The 20936-nt window shown below is 39.8% G+C and overlaps 1 protein-coding gene across 2 annotated transcripts in view; it reads left to right on the forward strand.

Moving 5' to 3' along the window:
- The first annotated feature begins 857 nt into the window (after positions 1–857).
- si:ch73-22o12.1 (nectin-2) overlaps positions 858–20936 on the forward strand; it is a 529204-nt gene continuing 509125 nt past the window's right edge. For both annotated transcript variants that reach the window (XM_055163568.1, XM_055163567.1), the window contains exon 1: positions 858–1325. In XM_055163568.1, coding sequence (XP_055019543.1) covers positions 1241–1325 — 85 coding nt within the window. In that variant the 5' untranslated portion in view covers positions 858–1240. The remainder of the gene's footprint in view (positions 1326–20936) is intronic.

The following is a 20936-nucleotide window of genomic DNA, read 5'->3' on the forward strand; positions in this document are numbered from 1 at the left end:
AGACAGTGTGCTTGGAAATGTAAATAGATACATGAGAAGCTGTTTCCCCGTGATTTGATTTCGCTGACTGCCACTAGGTTCGTATTTGGCGTTTATTAATGAACGTTTATTGATTTTGGCATTTGCTGCGGAGGAGTTTGGAGTCTGTGCGGGGTTAGGATCGGTTTGAGCAGCAGGGGGCGCACCTCTCAACCTTTTCAACGCGTGGGGGATTTCTGGCAACACAACTTCTGAGTTAAATTGATATATTTGAGTCCTTTGGCGGTCGCTGACATTGACTAGAGTGAACATTGCGCAGAATGTTAAACGCAGATAAGGTAAACGCAAGAACCATAATCCAATTTAGTGAAAATGTTCTTGCAAAAATTGTTAGAAATTTCAGTATTTTAAAGTGAAGACCTTTTAAACTGTATTTCTATATTTTACTTGTGCACTTAAATGTATATAATTCAGCTTTGGCACCATGCAGTCTCTTGTTATCTTGTTATCGCTTGTTTTTTATTTTATATTTTTGCTTTTTTATTATATTATATTGTGGTTCGTGAGCTTCTGTGCCCAAATAATTTCTCTTGTGGATCAATAAAGTTTGTCTAAATCCAAGTCCAGCCTATGATTCATCCAGTCTTGACATATTTCATTTAAATCACCACGAAAAACTGTGTAGAAGCCGTGCGTAATTTCGATTCCACCTCGCGTATTCTAGGTAAATTTGCCTTTCAACAAGTAGTTTTCCCTCCAGTCCAGGCCTCCCCTCCTCTCTCTCCCTCTCTCCCTCCCTCCTCTCGTGCTGTGACTGGTCCTTAATAGGCTTTGGGGAACGAGCAGGTCCACTCTCTGACGCTCCCAGACTGATGACATCACCAGTCACTCAGCCCCGCGCACTCGCCAAGGAGGAACTAGTTGGAGCAGCGGCGGCAGTTCATTACGCGAACTGCTGGAGATACTGTAGCCGACTCACCTGTGCGCACTCACTGCCACTAGGAGGACGGGAAGCACCGGGAAGCTCGCTCGATTTCAACCCGCGTACGAAGAAGACAAGACGCTTTGACCGGGGGGGACAGTCGACTCCGCGGCCGTATCTCGGACCTTCCTGTTTTGTTTGTTTGTCCCGCACGACGCGCCAAGTTTTTATCACTAAAGGAGCGAGGAGATTTTAAACCAAAAGTGACTTGTAAGATATCGCGTTGTTTTCACTGTACTGGTTTTGAGAGTAAAATTCCAAAGAGGACAGCGTGGAGGCATGGAGGGACACGTTCGTCGATTTGGGTTCGGATGTGGGAGAATGGTCGCGTTGCTGAGCCTGGTCGTCTTCGCTTTTGCCCACGGTAAGTCTTCTTTGGCACGCTTGGAAACTTCTCGTAGCGCCGCTTCTCGTGTCGTTGGACGGCTTTACAATGCATTACGCGCAGAGGTTACTAAGCAGAAGCCAAGCGCCACCTGTCAGGGAAATATTGGGAACGGGCTAAACACAGGTGCACTTGCTCTGGCGTTGCGTCACAGCGCGTAAATAGTTGTAAATTCAGTTCTGGTTGCATATTTCGCTTTGTGAGTTGTGATTTATCGTCTTCACTATCAGTTCTGCACTCGTTTCATTCTTTGACTCGAGTTTCGGTCAGTGACTCAACGCCATGTTTAGTTTTTTTTAAGGTGTGGCTTCATTTTTTTTTTTCTTTTTTTTTTTTGCCTGGTTGGTCCTACCTGTTCGTGTTATCACCGTATCTGCTGGAGTTTTATGTTACAACGCCGGTTTCTATTGAGTCACTCGCTGCCCCATTTAGCCTACGTCCTTGGTCCCTTTTCCCGTAAGGCAGCGCGCTTCTCGGGCTGTCTGTCTGTTCTTCCTTCTGTCCTCACATCATCTTTGATTAGTTACACTTCACTTGCGCAAAATGGCACCGCGAGACCGTTCTTAATGTACAGAAATTAAACCACGGGTCAGCTTTGGCACGGATGTACCATTAACCATTAACCGTGCGTAATTGTGCCATTTTAAATCTATAGATGCATGTTAAAAAAAAAAAAAAAGTAGTATTTTGAGCCAAATTCTGTCACAAAACTTTGATGATGACTTTGGAACATTTTATTAGACATCCCACTGTGAGCTTCATCACAAAAAACCACAGGATTTCAGCTCCAATCACGGTTTTATTTTGATTTAAAACTGTCAATCACTTTTTTGGCAGAGAGCCGTGTTGTCAGTGTCAAAGCTGCATCTTCATCTACAGGTGTCACAAAACAATCTGATGAAAGGTTTGTTTGGATTTGTCCCATATTTCTCACAAACCTAAAGGTGAACTGTGGAACTTTTCTGGCAGGGAGTCGGCCAACCTTTTGTATCCAGAGGTCTCCAGGAAGAAAGCTGACACTGGGGATCCAAACTAATAAACAAATCCATAGTTTTAAACATAATTATCTCGCTTATATTCGATCACACAATAAAACAGGAATAAAAATACCTCTGAAAAACACAAACAGAACATGTCCGGAGAGCTGACCTGTTATTTGATCATGTTATGTCACTCTGTTGTCTCCATGGAGATAGTTCCACTGTGTAACTTCTCTGGTGGAGGGTCCGACATTTGCTATATGTTCCAGAGCATGGCATAAAGCAGATACATCTCGCATTTATTCAATTATAGGATTTTTATTTCACAAAACGACCACATAAACATGCATTCTTACAGTGCGTGGGCCCACTTCTCTACAGATCTGACCTATAACTTGGCCTCTAACTTGGTCTCCATGGAGATAGTTGATTAAATACTAGGGATGTAATGATATTCAAATCTCTCAATACAGTATTTTCATGATATACATCCCACGTGATGATATTTATTGGGATATTTTGTAAAAAATGTGTAAAAATGCAGCTTTTTCCTTTTAAAATTTCTTGACAAGACTTTGCTCTGCCATTAAGCAAAGAATTAAGATTTAAACGTGCTTAAAAATGATGATTCTTATTATTATTTTCATTAGTTTTCATGTAGCCTGCACTGTAATGGAGCAAAGGATCATGGTCTATGTAGTTCACTCATGGTCTATGTAGTTCATTCAGTTTTTTTTGCTGCACCAAAACAATAAATTTAAGCAGAGAGACTTGTAATTTGATATATGATGTTGGCCCACGATATTATTGTAAGAACTTTTGACCATATTGACCAACATACCTTGAAAAAACAACTATATGAAGCCAAGCAGATGGCGGATAGTCTGATTCATCAGCCGGTTTCACATCGTGGAAACCGTCTGACCTCACAGCACTAGGATTCGTTCGCCAAATCCCGTAGGAAGAAGGGCGATAACGTCTTTCCCCTTGATAAAATGCACCAAACATTCTCTTTGTTCCGGCTTTAAATCCTCGATCTCATGAATCGTTGCCAGGAGAATTTATGGCTTTGTTTACATCCATCTCGACCGCTTTGTTTACTGGCACTTGAGTTTGACGTCACGGCTTCACAGCTCTTCCCTGACCTTTCCTGCGTGATCTACAACTTCCGTTTTTCTTGCAAATCGTCTAGTGTATTCTGATTCCTGACCTAGTTGCTGGAGAGAAATGAAATTGACCGAACCCTCCACCAGAAAAGTTACACAATGCACCTTCCACATTCCAGACGAAAGCATCTCCAACACCAGAAAAGTGACAGTTCTCAGAGCAGCTTATAAACACAATGAAGTCAATTAAAATATTACCAGCAGCTGAAAGTGAAGGACGACAGCTCATTGAACCCCTCCCATTTAAGCCTTCTCTATTGTAAATGACATGTTTACACTAAAAACAAAGGAGTGGTTTCCTATTACAGTATTAACATTTGAACAGGTGAAATTTGAGGTGTTTTCCAGAATCCGTGTATCATTTTTTGTTCATTTGTTTTTCCAATATAAAACCAAAAATAAGAAAATGAAAAAAAAATCTAACAGCTATTTTCTTCATTATTTCTCTCCAAAACCAGAATGAAAGAACGGATAATGATTTGTTTTTTTCTGTTTTCGATTTTGTGTTTAAATGAATAATGGAAGAAATGGATAACGACCGTTTCCCGTTTACGTGACTTCAATGACTGCGATGCCGGACTTTTGCGCCGCATACGGGCTGAACCAGGGCTGAACCAGGGCTGAACCAGGGCTGAACCAGGGCTGAACCAGGGCTGAACCAGGGCTGAACCAGGACTGAACCAGGACTGAACCGTTTTCAGTCCTGGTCTGGTTCCCGGTCTCGGTCCCTGGTCTCAGTCTCGGTCTGGTCGCAGTACTGGTTCCTGGTCTCAGTCCTGGTCTCAGTCCTGGTCTCAGTCCTGGTCTCAGTCCTGGTCTCAGTCCTGGTCTCAGTCCTGGTGTCAGTCCCCAGTCTCAGTCCTGGTGTCAGTGTCTCAGTCCTGGTCTCAGTCCTGGTCTCAGTCCTGGTCTCAGTCCTGGTGTCAGTCCCCAGTCTCAGTCCCCGGTCTGGTTGCGGACTCGGTGCCAGTCTCAGTCTCGGTCTGGTCGCGGTCCTGGTTCGCGGTCTCAGTCCTGGTCTCAGTTCCCGGTTTCAGTTCCTGGTCTCAGGCCCCCGTCTGGGTCCCCGGTCTCAGTCGCGGTCTGGGTCCCGGTCTCAGTCGCGGTCTGGGTCCCGGTCTCAGTCGCGGTTTGGGTCTGAGTCCCCCGGTCTGAGTCCCCCGGTCTGAGTCCCCCGGGTCTGAGTCCCCCGGGTCTGAGTCCCCCTGAGTCCCCCGGGTCTGAGTCCCCCGGTCTGAGTCCCCGTCCCCCTGAGTCCCCGTCTGAGTCCCCCGGGTCTGAGTCCCCCGGGTCTGAGTCCCCCGGGTCTGAGTCCCCCGGGTCTGAGTCCCCCGGTCCTGGTTTAGTCCTGGGCCTTGTTTAGTCCTGTGACTGCGATGTAGGACTGAACCAGACCTGAGTCACGTAACCGGAAAACGTCCATTATCCATTTTTTCATTTTGGTTTTGGAGACAAATAATGAAGAAAACCGTTGCTTTTTTGTTTTCTTACTTCTGATTTTATATTGATAAACAAATAAACAAACGATAAACGGATTTCCCAGTCTTACCTTTGCTCAGGTGTAGCCCGCAGCAGGTGCGCGGGTCTCCACTGAACCCAAGAACGAACGCTAAAGATTCCTATCGCGCTTTTAACCTTATTAACATATGAATGCGTGTGGCGAGGGACGCAGCGCAACATTTCAGAGCTTCCTTACTAGGCTAGCTATTTGTTTTGTGTTGTAATTAGGGCAAGTATGTGGGGCTTGCACTGGCGCACGGGCTCTGCTACAGTTTGCATTTTCACTGGTTTGGAGTTGATTGTGGCTTTCTTTAATCACGGCTCGTAACATAAGCATGTTTCTTCTGACTTATTCATGCTTTGGAGTTTTTTTTTCTTCCCATTCTCACTTTATTGAATGTGAAGTGCTCTTAAGGGAGGGTGGAACATGGGAAAAAACAAAACAAAAAAGCATACATATTTATGAGCTGGTGAAAAATGTAGCCATAATGATGTTACAATCAAGAAACCCAAGACTTATTCGAGGTGTTAAGCGAACTTTAACCCCTCCTTTTTGGATAATGGTTAAGCCGGACAACTTAAGTGCGTTTCTTCAACTTTTTACTTGTCTGAATTTCCATTTCTTTTTCACGCTTTGACAGTAAGTACTAACTCCCACCTTCCATCTCGAATCTGAAAGTTGCAATTTGGCTCCGCTCAACGTTTTCGATTTAAAATGCGACAGGTATAGTTAAGTTTAATATAGGCTTAACACTTTAAAATTACAAAGCCTGCTGGAGTTTCTACTGAAGTTGTCAAGTGCCCCGCAAGACTTGAATCCAGAATATTAATCTTAAAAGAAGCACTGCAAAACGTTTATGGTGGAGGCGGCGGCGGCTTGTCTCCATGGCGATGTTATTGCTTTGCCCTGGAATGTTGCACTGTATGGCATTTCCGTACTTACTTACAGTGTATTTATTGCTCAAAAAGATCTCGGAAAAACTTACTGAAAGTCGTACTGTGAGTGGGGTTGCCTCTCCACGGATATGACCTGTAACATGGCCTGGTAGCGCCATCTGCTTAGCGACGTAAAATTTGATCCGTTTAATGCCAGACTGCGGAACATTTCACACTAAACTGCTTGATCGCAATTTCGATTTGTGCGACAAACGATCTCCAAACTCATATAATCGAGTTGAAACGATTTAAAGCTTAGCAAAGTTTATTTTGGGATGTTTTTATATAAATAAGTGTATTTATTTTGTTCTTTAAATATGTAGATTGTAGATTTTGGACACATTTATGTTTTTCTATGCTTTATTTCGTGTTCAAAGTATATTTTATTCATTTTATACTTCGCAAAACTGCTCTAAGATTCATATTTGTAGCCTATATTTATTTTCAGTTTGGAAAGTTTTGCATAAATTATCAATAACAAAGTCTTTTTTTGAGCTACAAATGCTGAAAAAACACATCGAGTAACTAAAAAATAATCATTTAAATAAAAATCCTGATTTCAGTATTGACCAAAATAATCATTTTTTTTTTTTCCATAATCGACCAGACTAAAACACTCCATTCCAGATTGTGATGGTAATACAGGAAGTGCTCCATTGTGTTTTTAAACTCCATACACTTCCTACACCTTATTTTTTAAAGTAGAGATTGTAAAACAGCTGGATATAGTTTATTTTGGATACATTTATGGTTTTCTATGCCTTATTTCAAGTTCAAAGTATATTTTTTATTCATTTTTTGTTTTATACATCGAGAAACTGCTCTAAGATTCATATGTGTAGCCTATATTTGTTTTCAATTTTAAAGTTTTGCGTAAATTGTCAGTAACAAAGTGGGTTTTTGAGCTAGAAATGCTGAACAAATGCGTGTAACTAAAAAAAAGAATCGTTTGGATAATCATGTTTTCAGTATTGACCAAAATAATCTTTCTTCTTTTTCATTTTTTGTTCTGTAATTGAGCAGCCCTAGTTGAAATGTTATAATAGTTTGGAAGCTGTTTTGAGTTTTGAGAGTCAAGATATTTTTGTTCAACTGATTAAAACTAAACAAAAATTACCAGAAGACATGAGACACATTTTTCTGTACTGAAACTATGCCGTGCCCAAACCCCCTGAAAAAAAAAAAAAAAAAAAGAGTTGATGAGGAGTCGATGATGTGGGTCAGAGAGGCTTGTCCCGTTACCATGGAGATGTTTTTATTAGAAGTGGAGGGGGGTTTTGGGAGGGAAGTTTGTACTGCGGGGCTGCGGCACTATTGTCTTTATGGCTGACTAAGCTGCGTGCTCGGCTCTCGGGGACGGGGGGGGAGCATTTGGGGTCAGGGCCGGGGCCGGGGGAGGGCATCCAGCTCTCCTCCTCCTCCACCCCTCCTCCTCCTCTTAGTCCTCCTCCTCCTCTCGTGCTGTTCACTGTATTAAAACCAGGCCTTTATGAATCACCAATAGCTCGCAAGTTTCCCACACATTGCTAGTCTTTTGTGAGTAATAGTTCAAAAATACCAGTGGCGATAAGACACTGGCGGTGACCTTTTGAGTAACACACAAAAATAATGTGTGATTAATTTGGTGTTAAGACCTCCAGCAGGGAGAAATGGGGAAATGAAAAAGGTTCCACACCTGCAACGTATCTGCGAGGTCAAAGGGTAAATGCGTGTTGGCCTGTTACGATAAATACTACATAGACTTATCGTTCAGTAAATAGATGGAACAGTCATTTTTGTGGATCAGTATTTATCGTGAGTGCTTTTTCTTTGGAAAATACTACAGTGAGATCTGAGCTGTAGATGGTTGAAGATTGAAATTTTCACAATGTGTGCAAAAATATCGATATATCGTCTAGTTTAATGTGATGATACAGTATTAATATATCGCCAAGAGTATTTTTTGGTATATTTTACTAAATTATTTTGTTACAGAGCTACAGTTTTGTTGTTTGTTTAGAGGAAGGAAACTCATTTATGTGACAAATTTCACATTTTCACAGTTTTGATGATTAAAATGTTTGTATTTCATGTCAACTTTGCACAAGAAGTGGTTTAACAAAGACTTTTAGTTTCACAGCCACGATTTAGCCTTTATTTTTTATTGAACCATATCGAATCTATTTGAAATATATCGTATCGAACTGAAAGTGCACTGTATCAAGGTATGTATCGTATCGTGGCCTGTGTATTGAGATATGTATCGTATCGTGGCCTGTGTATTGAGATATGTATCGTATCGTGGCCTGTGTATCGAGATATGTATCGTATCGTGGCCTGTGTATCGAGATATGTATTGTATCGTGGCCTGTGTATCGAGATATGTATCGTATCGTGGCCTGTGTATCGAGATATGTATCGTATCGTGGCCTGTGTATCGAGATATGTATCGTATCGTGGCCTGTGTATCGAGATATGTATCATATCGTGGCCTGTGTATCGTATCGTGGCCTGTGTATCGAGATATGTATCGTATCGTGGCCCGTGTGTCGAGATATGTATCGTATCGGCAACGTCTTAATGATACCCAAATTTGGAGTACTTTTTTGGCAATAATTCTGCTCAGTTTGATCATTTATCATCTATATTTACTTTAGAAATATACTGCAGTTCAAAAATTTGTAGCGTGACAAGCCCAGATGCATGCTTTTTTAATTAACCAGAAACAATTACTACAATTTATCTCTGTTCTGAATGACTTTTTTACCCTGAAAACCTGGCGCAAAACCAACAAAATTACAACTAACATTTAAAACATGATTCACAAAAGCTTACAGTAATTAAAATAAAGTTGTATCTTGTCTATAGTTTAACTTTGACAACTTTAAATTAACATGAATCATTCAGGCGTGACCCAAATAACTAATCAATCAGTGCGTTAAAGGTGCAATGTGTAACTTTTCTGGTGGAGGGTTTGTCAAATGCTTTTTATTGCTTTGTCTGGAATGTTTCAAAATATGGTATTAAAAGTTTTATCGTCATGGAGACCAAACCAAACCGAATTACAGGTCAGATCTGTGGAGAGGCGACCCTGCTTAAAGTCAGAATGTTGTTTTTCTAAGTATTTTTGGGCTATAAAACCACTTGTAATTGAATAAATGTGAGGTAGAGCTGCTTAATGTCATACTGTGGAACATTCTGGATCATTCTTCATTGAAAGAAACAGCAGAAAATTTACACAATGCACCTTTAAGTTGGCTGTACACACATTACTGGACCGGCATTGATATGTACATGAGCTGCGACTAGAGGTGTGAATCATCAGCATTTATGTAATTAATTGCCGCATATAATTAATTACCGCGGCACGCACGCATTTACCACTAAAGACTAATAGCGGTAGTTTTCTTTTCTCTTTCTTTAGTGGCTTGAATGTCATGCAAAAATGCCATTAGGTCGACCTACTGTCTTTAAATATGACCATAAAGAGGCAGAATAATAATAAATGTCACTTAAACAAACCCATTTTAAAACCCAGTAGAGCCAGACTTAAGTTTTATAATCAACTGAAGATTTACAGTGAGTTTTTACATCACTAAATATGTCAGCTTTTATATCTACAGCTCCAACTCTCATTTTATCCGTATCATATCGGGCGCAAAAAACAATATCCATATCGGTAGGGCCCTAGTTGTTAACCTAGTGCCTCCGCTTAATTTCATTTCTCTCCAGCGACTAGGTCAGGAATTGTAATACACTAGACTCTAGGGGTGTCAAACTCATTTTGGTCCGGGGGCCGTATCCAACCGACTTTGATCCCAAAGGGGCCGGATCAGAAAATTCATGGCATATTTACCCCAAAAATAACAATAAGTACAAATATTCGTGTAGAGAAACACAAATCTATTACAGAAATCTTTTTTTATTCATGAACTCTTTCTTTTACAAAATATAATATTATGAACAACCTGAAACTTTAAGAAAAATGCAATTTCAACACAATGTTTTAACGTGAACTTCTATGCAAATAGGAATAAGTCAATTTTTCTTGTAAAATCCTGCACTCAGCTCCACTTTTCTCATTTTTGACATTTTTCTGATGAGGGTGTCACGGTCAACAGTCAAAACGATCGTCCTTTAAGAGCGTTTGGAAAGAGACAAGTCTTCATTTGTGCTGCTCTGGTGGGAGGGGCCACGTACAGAGACGCTGGAGACGCTGATATGATAAACACCACAGAAAATTACCAATATTTTAATAGAAAATATAATTGAAATATTTTAGTAGAAAATCAGCCGAGGGCCAGATTAAAGGTCTTGGAGGGCCTGATCCAGCCCCCGGACCGTATGTTTGACACCCCTGCACTAGATGGTTCGCAAAAACCCCGGAAGTGCAAGTTCGGGCACCAGACAATCAGCGAAGAGCCATATATTCTGTTTAGGCAACGATTCCCGAGATTGAGGATTTAAAGCCGGAACAAAGAGAATGTTTAGAGAATTTTATCAAGGGGAAAGACGTTATTGCCCTTCTTCCTACGGGATTTGGGAAAAGCTTAATATACCAGTAAAAAAAAGTACCTGCCTATCGTCGAGCGAACGAACCCTAATGCTGCGAGGTCAGACGGTTTCTACGAAGTGAAACCGGCTGATCTCTACCTAGTTGTGTGTGCAAAAATTAATTGCAGAATCCTTATTTGTCAGTTGCAGATTAGAGCAGTGACGGCCCTCCTCCCCTCCTGGTTCCCACTCTTCACGCCCGCCTCAGACCCGCCCCCTCCCCCACACGCTCGCCCGCCGAACATACAGGCCCCTTGTTTTTTTTTCCCTCCGTCTGTGTGTGTGTGTGTGTGTTTTTTTTTTTTTTTTAACTCCGTAAGTCCTCGTCTCATTCCTGTGCGTCCAGTCTTTTGTCTGAGTGGCGGGAGGTAGCCATGGCGATGCTCCAAACATGACTCCGTCCCAGCTCCGCCGCTCAGGACTCAAGGCCACGCTCTTTATGACAGGAACAGCATGGAAACAGCAGGCAGGAAAAGGGCACATGTGACCTCACTGTAGGCTGAAGCTGCACCGACTCAACCGTGACAATCCGTAACACTACAACATGTGGATCAAGTCAGGCAGTCGTGTTTGTTTAAAGAGACCGTATTAAGCTATTTTCTGATCTGTGTTATGTTATAATGTTGTTTCCTCATCAAAAACAGACGTGGAGTTGTGCGTGTTTTGTTTCGGTCACACTAAGTCTGTGCAATTTTGATCGCGATTTTGATTCGTGTGTCAAATTATCTCCAAACCCATAATCGAATTGAAACGATTTAAAGCTTAAGAGTTTTTATTTTTTTAATATAAATAAGCATGTTTATTTGACTTTTTAAATATAGAGATTGTAGAACAGCTGGATATATGGTTTATTTTGGATACAGTTATGTTTTTCTATGCCTTATTTCATGTTCAAAGTATATTTTATTCATTTTTAGTGGTGTAAGGATGCATCTTACGGTACGATATTTATTGCGATATTTTGTGGAGACTTACAAACAAAACTGTAAATATGCTACTTTTTCCTCTTAAAATGCCTTGACAAGACTTATCCCAAAGAATTAAGACTTAAAAGTGCTTAGAACTGTTATTTCTTCTTGTAGTCTGCACTGAAATGGAGCAAAGGATCATGGTCTATGTAGTTCCTCTGTCTTTTTTTTTAGGTATTGCTGCACCATAACTCTTAATTTAAGCAAAGAGACTTGTAATTCGATGTATTGTGATGGTCCACGATATTATTGTGAGAACTTTGACAACATGATATCACGATATTTCGGTAATTGTTACATCCCTATTCACTTTATGTTTTATATGTCGCAAAACTGCTCTAAGGTACAAATTTGTAGCCTGTATTTATTTCTAATTCGAAAGTTTTGCATAAATTATCAATAACAAAGTGTTTTTAGAGAGATTAATGCTGGATAAATGTATCATGTAACTAAAAAATAATGGTTTGGATAATTGTAATTTCAATATTGACCAAAATAATCGTGATATTTTGGTCAATATTTAGGCTGAGTTCTTTTCTCAAACTAAAAACACTCCGTTCCAGATTGTGATGGTCATACAGGAAGTGCTCCATTGTGTTTTTAAACTCCATACACCTTCACTAGAATCATCTGGATGATTTCAGACCTGGAATTGCCAGTCTCTACCGAACAAAAGGTTAAAGGAGCTGTTCACTTGAAAACTACAGCTTGATGACATCCCAAGGTGGAACAGAGCATTTTGAGCAGTGGAAATGTAAAACGACTAATAATAAAGGGTTACTGAAATGTGCGAATAAAACAAAACACAACTCCAGGTCTGATTTTATAACATGACTTAAAACTCTAAGTCAGTTTTGCGTAATATAGGACCTTTTATGTAAGTTTTTTTGAGAATTATGTTTTAAATAGGTGTGTTACATGTATATTGGCGATACACTTTTGGTGGTGTTCATTTGTAGTAGTTGCGGCTGTGCAATTAACTGAATCTTAATCAAACTGAGATCCAATTATCTCTTAATTATCAATGATCAACCTGGGTCTTTTTAATTAAGAGGTCTACAGCCAAGCCCGTCCTCTGTCGGGAAAAGCATGTGGCTTGGAGCAGACCTGACACCGTTTCTGGTCGTGTATCGAAATTCTGTATTGTTTAAAATATTTCAGATTAATCTTATTTTCGATGAGGAAAGCTAAAATGTAAATAAAAACAAAAAAGAAAAAATGAGGAATTGTGCTGTGCTGGCCCCACACAGCCAGCTCAATCCTTGTTATCTTGGTCAATGTCATCAGAGGTATAATACTCCCTACGAATAGACCTGTCACAATAACAAATTTAGAAGTGTGATATATTGCTAAAGAGGATAAATGATAATAAACTGAAACTAATTTATACCACTGACACGGTAACGCTAAAGCTGATTTAAACCACAGAAAATATTCTAAATGTACAATATTGTTAAACATGAGCTGTATTTAGTTATTGATAAAACAGTCTACAACTCAAAGCATCACGTGGTCAACAAATAACCAACCAGTAGGAGTGTGCAAAAATATTGAAATATTGAAATATCGTATCGTTTAATTTGATGGTACAGTTTCATTTTCATGGCCTGCTGTTTCGATATATCATATTTTGAGCTATATTTTATCAGATTATTTTGTTGCAGCGCTACAGTTTTGTTGTTTGTTCAGTGGAAGGGAACTCGTTTATGCGACACATGACATTTTCACTGTTTTGATGATTCAAATGGGCGTTTTTCACATGAACTTTGAACGAGAAGTGGTTTAACAAAGACTTTTAGTATCACAGCCATGATTTAGACATTATTTTTTACTGAACCGTATTGAATCGAAAATGCACTGTATCAAGATATGTATCGTATCGTGGCCTATGTATCGAGTAGGGATGTAACAATAACCAAAATATCGTGATATCGTATCATCAAAGTTCTCACAATAATATCATGGACCATCACAATATATCGAATTACAAGTCTCTTTGCTTAAATTAAGAGTTAAGGTGCAGCAATAACTAAAAAAAGACAGAGGGAACTACATAGACCATGATCCCTTGCTCCATTTCAGTGTAGACTACAAGAAGAAATAACAGTTCTAAGCATTTTTAAGTCTTAGTTCTTTGGATTAAGTCTTGTCAAGGGATATTAAGAGGAAAAAATAGCATATTTGTTTGGTTTGTCCACAAAATATCGCAATAAATATCATACCGTGAGATGTATATCGTGCTAGTATCGAGGTATGTATCGGCAACGTCTTAATGATACCCAGCCTTACCAACCAGTAGTGCAAAGAACATTTAATATTGAACCCATAAACCCATTGTTCCTTCATAAGTCGATAGTAATTATCGTGACAGCCGCACTGGAGCAGACTGTACATACTGTCACAACGTATTGAGTGTTTATATACAAGGGTCCTGTACACGGCGACTTCAATTTATTCTACGACAGATGAGTACATTGCATCCTAACGCAAAATTGATTTTTCACCTACTGTACAAAAAGAAAAAAAAAAAAGCCAGAGTCTCCTTGTAGTCTCAGCTATATTAAATGTAACTTGTTGCAACACTGCGTCAAGAACAAATATTTCCAAGCAACTCCCCCCTCTCGAAGTTTGCACACTTCACTGGCATCCTCCACTCTGATACTCTGATGTTTCCTTTGGCAATTCCTCTGTGCGATTGTTTCAGCCATTCCCTGCCATATTGAGAAACACTGCGCTCACTGTAGCCCTGCCAAAGCCGGACCTATTCATCATTGGAACAGCTCCGGAGCTCTCCCCTCTCTGTCTATTAGCCCGAATGTAATTGATGGTCCCCGCGATGTGTTATTCCTCTGCCCTCCCTAATAAAACAGGCAAAAGTAAGTCCGTTAGTGTCTCATTAGACCCGGCGGAGAATTCGGTTTGAGTTCGGGGTTTTTTTTTGTGTTAATGGCGTGCGCGGTCAGCTCCCATCATTATGCAAATGAGCGACGCCGGACCCTTCGCCGCGCTGTGTAAATGTCACGGGGATTTTGAAAAGGTCAGGTGTGTGCGCGAGTCGATACGCGTGTAAAAAAAAAAAAAAAAAAAAAATATGGACGCAGCGAGTTTGACAAGCGCAGGGACACGCGCGCCATTATGCAGGGGCTTCCTGTTTAAATGACACATCGCGACCCCCCCCTCCCCCGTCATCTAATCACCGCTTAGTGTTGATTCAGACATAAAAGTGTGCTTGAATTTACTGCTTAATGGTAATGACGATTTGAGAGACGCGAGAAGGACGGTTGTAGCATCAGCTTAGAGTGGTTAATAGCTAAATGACTAAAGCTAATATTTTGCATTCCACCTCGATTTGAATGATTGTGAAGTCTTTCTTTTCTTGGTATTATTTCCTTTTAGTGTGTCATTAAAGCTCAGGGTGTTTCAAAATGGCGAGCTATTAGCGTGCTTTTATCGGTTAAGTCTAGACTGCCAACATTTCAATTGAGCAATTAGGTAAATCTTAACATTTTCAGGTGAACTTGTCAGTTAAATGACAAAAATACATAACGGCTTCATTATATGTAAAGGCGTATGAATGTTTTTAATTGTATTGAGGCGACGGTGGCTCAGTTGGTGGAGCGTTTGTCCACTGAGCCGAAAGTTGGCAACTAGAATCCTGCACTTAAAGGTTGTTTGGAGGATTTTTTTGTTTTTGTTTCAAATTGTCGATGAAAGGTCAAAATAGAATTATAGAGATGCAGCGGCCTTGTAATTATGATGTCCAAAAAAAAAAGAATGAAAATCCATCAACTCTGGACGAGGTGGGGGCAAATGAACATCAGCCAATAGATAACAAGGCTACCTCTTTATCGATTGGCTGTTGGGTTGTCAGTCAAACTCCCTACGTTTCTAGCGTCACTGCCTTTCCAGTGGGATTACATGGTTTACGTTCGCCTCTCACGCACTGATGTTGTTTACTCACCTAACACAGCGGTTCTTGGTGTCTTTTTCGAATTGTACCTTCCTCTCAGTTTGCACAAAGTTTGTTGTCATGGCAGACAAGAATTCACAACCAGTTTGCCTCAAAAGAAAGTCTGTTTTTGACGTCGCTGAAAGAAGAAAAGGAGAAAAGTAGTGAAGCGCGACATTTGAAAAAGGACAAACGGTCGCTGCAACAGGCGCTGAAGACATATACAGTATGTTTTTACTTGAATTCTTGGGATTATGCCGGAAATAATTCCCACCAAAATCTTGTCGAAGTATTTTAAAAGCAAAAAAGTTTCCTCTCCATAATAAATATCGTACCGTGAGATGCATATCCTGAAAATATCATACCGAGAGATTTGGATATCGTTATATCCCTAATTAGGAGGTGTTTTTTTGTCCTGTTATACCCATTATTTAATCAAATTTAACTTTGAACATTGCTTTGACCGTGCTCTTTTAAAACACCCAGTCAAATGTACTAATATATAAAGTTTTTTGAGGTCAGTATTTACCATGAGTAGGGATGTAACAATAACCGAAATATCGTGATATGGTATCGTCAAAGTTCTCAATAATATCGTGGACCATCACAATATATCAAATTACAAGTCTCTTTGCTTGAATTAAGAGTTATGGTGTAGCAATAGATTAAAAAAAAGACAGAGGGAACTACATAGACCATGATCCTTTGCTCCATTTCAGTGTAGACTACAAGAAGAAATAACAGTTCTAAGCACTTTTGAGTCTTCGTTCTTTGGATTAAGTCGGTTTTGTTAGCCTCCACAAAATATCGCAAGGTTCATACTGTGACGTTATCACATCATGAGACTTATATATGGATATGATTACACCCCTAATCATGAGTACTTTTTCTTTGGACTTGCATGAAAATACTACAATGAGATCTGAGCTGTAGAAGTTTGAAGGCAGAATTTTTATTAAAATTGTACATTTGGAATATTTTTGGGGGGATAATTTTGCTTTATGGTTTGGTTTCCATATTATCCCTCTGTCTTTATTTACTTCAGCAGTCTACAGCAGTTCAAAACTAAAATGAAATGCTGATATTGATTCTTATTGACCTTCTAACCTCTTATTGATTTATTCATGCTTTTGGGAGCAGACAGTTGGATGACCTCACAGACTTAACTAGGGTTGTAGAATAAAAAAGACGCCAGATATAAATCGACCAGAATAGAGATGTAAAGCACCGAAAATTAGACTAATTTATATTAAAACTAGTATCGAAAATAGATACTGATTTGAGCAAATATCGATACTAATTGTCACGTTTACAGCACAGAAATGAACTCGAGCTGTATCATAACAAGTTGACACAGACACAAAGCCACATGGTAATATAAAAGAAAGTACTAATATTTAATGTTGATCATATTTTCATCACATTTTTTATCTTTTCTATTTGTAAAGCACTTTGAATTACCTTCTGTGCAAATTGTGCTATACAAATAAACAAATAACCTTACCTTGCCTTGCCAAAATAAATAGGAATCCAAATTATCATTGTAATTGACTTTGAAATTTTTGTATTGTGACAACACTACTATCTCAGCTAGATACTAATCTGAACAAGTATTGAAAACAAACACAACTTTAAATAGAACAGAACTGGATCCGTACAGAATAGTTTTTGAATAGTGTGGATCATTATCAGAACTAGTTTAAGAGCTCATGAAAAGCAGAGAATCTTAAATAATGAAAAATACATTGTAATATTGTCTAAAAAAGTGGTGGTATCGAAATTGGAAAAGTGTATTGAGCGTTTTCATGACATCATTTACATCAAAACACTAAAACTCAACTCTTTTGCAAAGAATAAACAACTTTCTGAAGCACAATCTGAAAAAGTCCAAACATGAACATCAGTCTTAAATCTCACCTTATGAAAACCTTGCTTTATTTGTACAAGCTGACAAATTGCAAAAGAAATCGAATGTATAATCCAAACAGAGAGCGGCTGTTGAAATCCAGATGACAAAACCCTCTTGACATATTGTGCTTGGCCTCCTAATAAATGGCTTTTGGTTAAATTCCTTTTCTATGACCCAAGAGGAGCTGTACAAAGGATCCATCAGCTGTATTGTTGACTTGGCAAATATTATTAGACAGAATGGATGGCTCTGAAGGAGGCGAGGGTCGGTGAGCGTGATTCACTCGGGCGTGCAGCTTTTTGAGGCAGCGCGCTGGACACAAGTGAAGTGGACCAGAAATATTCAATTAGGGCTCAGGGATATTGACTAAAATTGATATCTCTCTATATTTTTTGATTTGCCTGATAACAATAATTAAATGGGCTGTTTGAAATGGCAAATTTAACTCAAATGTAATAAAATAAGACCGTTTGAGATTGTTCCACTCTTGTAGTAAAAAAAAAAAAAAAAAAAAAAAGGTATTACAATCACGACTGAACCTTTGGCGTAACCTGCATATAGAGGAGACGTACAAGTTATTCTGAGTATACGAACAGCAGGAAATCAGCTGGAAAGTCCCCCTGAACTGTACTGTTTATGAAACTAAGCAAACATTTTTTTCATTATATATATTGTATTAATTACAGATGCAAGTTACAGTATCTCAACACATTTGTTCATGTTGAGCATAAGCAAGTGTTCTGATTTGGGAAGGATGAGCACCCTGTTTTTATCCCCTTTTGCATGACATGACAAGTAAGGAAGGAATTAAATAATTTTTCTTCCCAACACAATTTCATAGTAAATTTCTGTGAGCAAATGAGGATTATATTGATATTACATACTGAAAAAATGTGTATGTGTACCGCTTCAAGATATAGACTCCGTTTACACTGAAACGAATCCGTGTATCACCGTATCGGAAACGATCTGCGTCCAGACACGTTTTTTCTGTGTCTGCAAGACTTCCCTATCGACATGGCTTGAAGCATATTTGTTTACAGAAATTAAATTTAAAACCACATGGCTAATTTGCATAAACTGAGCTCTCAAAACAGCGCGCTATTGTGCTGATGCGGTTCAGCTTCTGTCGGACTAAAGGACACGACTCAGTGGAATATGAGTGTTCTTTCTGTGACAGAGGATGTTCTGATGATGGTGAGTCTGTTCTGTTCTTCTGTCGTGTTGGAGATGGTTCATGTTAAGCTTCTCAGAGATTATTCGTCTGCAGGTCATACACATAGACCGTATATATGAATGGACATATGTTCTTGCCTCTTAGTCTTTTGGCGGTGAATTACTTTGTGGTGCATAGATCTACATCAGAGTATCAACGTTTTCAGGCGTCCATACGGTGTCAGATTCGTACTCGGATGAATTTGTGGGAGCTGGCGGCACCAGATCGTTTTCAATCAGATTAATGTGGACGAACAATACGTCCGCAACGACAACGACTCAAATATGTACTAGTGTGCACCGGGCCATAGAATGCAGATTTTCTTTTTCAGCATTTAAACTGGCAACCCAAATGACTCTGGCTCATTTTGCTCATACCTGTTAAAGCAACTGTGTGTATCTGCAACTTCTCCTGGGTTGTGTTTAGTTGCATTATAAACACAGATTTACTACTGCAGCATTTAAAAGTTGAGAACACAGGAGGTTCTGTCAATCCAAAATGATCTCCCCCTGCTTTGTGATTGTATAATTGTTTATTGTTTATTTAGATCCCCATTAGTGTCTGCAGTGTGCTGCGTCAGCTACTCCTCCTGGGGTCATAATTGGCAAGAAAATCAAAACAGAAATTTAAACATGAGCAGCATAACATGTTTTGTATTTGTGAATTTACCTTACAAGTCTTGCCAACCGTACAAGTGTATAAAATCTGTCTTGCTCCAGTACAGATGGGTTGTATTAGCAGCTCTTGAGGTCAAACTATGTCTCTGGAATTTTATTGTCTGATAATAAGTGCACATGAATATTCTGGTTGTTGTTTAGCTTTAATGTTCAGACAAACTCCTCTCTGGTTCAGTTATGAAAGTGTTCATAAACTCATCACAGTGAATAATTATGTAAGTAAATGAGGAATAACTTTGGACCACTGCAAACTCTTGAGCTAGTTCTGTTTTTCTTGTTTTTAATAATAAAATACGGTACAGCACTTTTTAAAGATGCACTGTGTAACTTCAAGGTCACCTTCTTCTTTCTACGTCATTGCTCTGTTTTGAATGTTCGGCAGTATGACGTTAATCCAGAGGTGGGACCAAGTCTTTGTTTTGCAAGTCTCAAGTAAGTCTCGAGTCTTTGACGTCAAGTCCAAGTCTGTCAAGTCAAGTCTCTAAGTCGAGTCAAGTCCAAGTCGAGTCCAAGTCGTCCAAGTCACTGAGTCCAAGTCAGTCCAAGTCGAGTCCAAGTCGAGTCCAAGTCATCTGGTTTAAAGACTTGAAATGACTTTAAGCTGAAAGCAAAGTACCAAATATAGCTTAGACTTTTGCAATTTATGACTTTATTGTGCTCATGTATATTCTATAAATACTCTTATGTAAATACACTAAGAGTTGTAGAAAATAATTTAGTTACTTTTTCCTTTTTAAATGTCTTGACAAGATCTTAGAGTGAATCGTTACGGTCAGAATAGAAATAATCCAGATTTAAAAGTGCTTCTCACGTCACAGGCCTCAAGTCCAAGTCAAGTCCCAAGTCTTAGTCCATTTTAGCAAGTCAAGTCTGACTCGAGTCTCCACCCCACCTCTGCATTAAACAGCTTTACCTTAAAAATTTTTTAAATTACAGGTAGTCTAAAAAATCTACAAAAACTGTGACGGGTTTGCCTCTCCATAGATCTGACCTGTAACTTGACCTGGTTTGGTCTCCTTGAAGATAGAAAGGTTTAATGCCTTACTGCGAAACATAGACAAAGCATTTGATGGCCCCTCCACTACAAAATGTACACAATGCACACTTAAAAAACCATACATGATCAGATCTGTTTGCTCCTTTTTACATTCCCCAATCTTCAAATAATGTTCTTTTTATTGAGCGTATTTTAAAGCAACTATTTCCATCAGCACAATCTCGTAGACGCACGACACAGCCGGTGACGAAATCAGGTCGTAACCCGGGGCCCGTTGTACCACTTTCGCCGCATTCCAATAACGGGAAAGAGCTGTCACTTTGCACGTCCAACCTTCATGTGCGTCTGTGCGTTCGCTTACTCCCAGCACACACCGGCGCCGTCATCCGCCACGCTCTTATCTCCGCCGTGTCTAGCTAAAGCGATGGCCTTTTCCAACACGCGACTCGCTCATTTGACTGTCTGCCGCACTTGTAAACTAATGATAGTGGTTTTTCCTGGCTAAGTAGTCTGAAATCAAACAGCGTTGCCACTTATCTCTTCATTTCCTACCCCTCCCCACCCCCTCCTCCTCAGCTCTCCGCCTCTGCCCACGCGCTTGATTGCTCCGGGGGACAGCGCGGGACAGTGTGGAGGTCACCCCGAAGAGACCAACCCCCCCCTCCTGCTCGCGACACACACACACACTCCTCACACACCACATCTCCTCCTCTGGGATGTTTGTGTTTGGCTCTGTGGGTTGCCAGACGGCTGGAGTCG

The sequence above is a fragment of the Boleophthalmus pectinirostris genome, unplaced genomic scaffold (assembly GCF_026225935.1).
Source record: "Boleophthalmus pectinirostris isolate CB_2022bp ecotype Guang Dong unplaced genomic scaffold, ASM2622593v1 HiC_scaffold_6, whole genome shotgun sequence".
Classification (NCBI taxonomy): domain Eukaryota; kingdom Metazoa; phylum Chordata; class Actinopteri; order Gobiiformes; family Gobiidae; genus Boleophthalmus; species Boleophthalmus pectinirostris.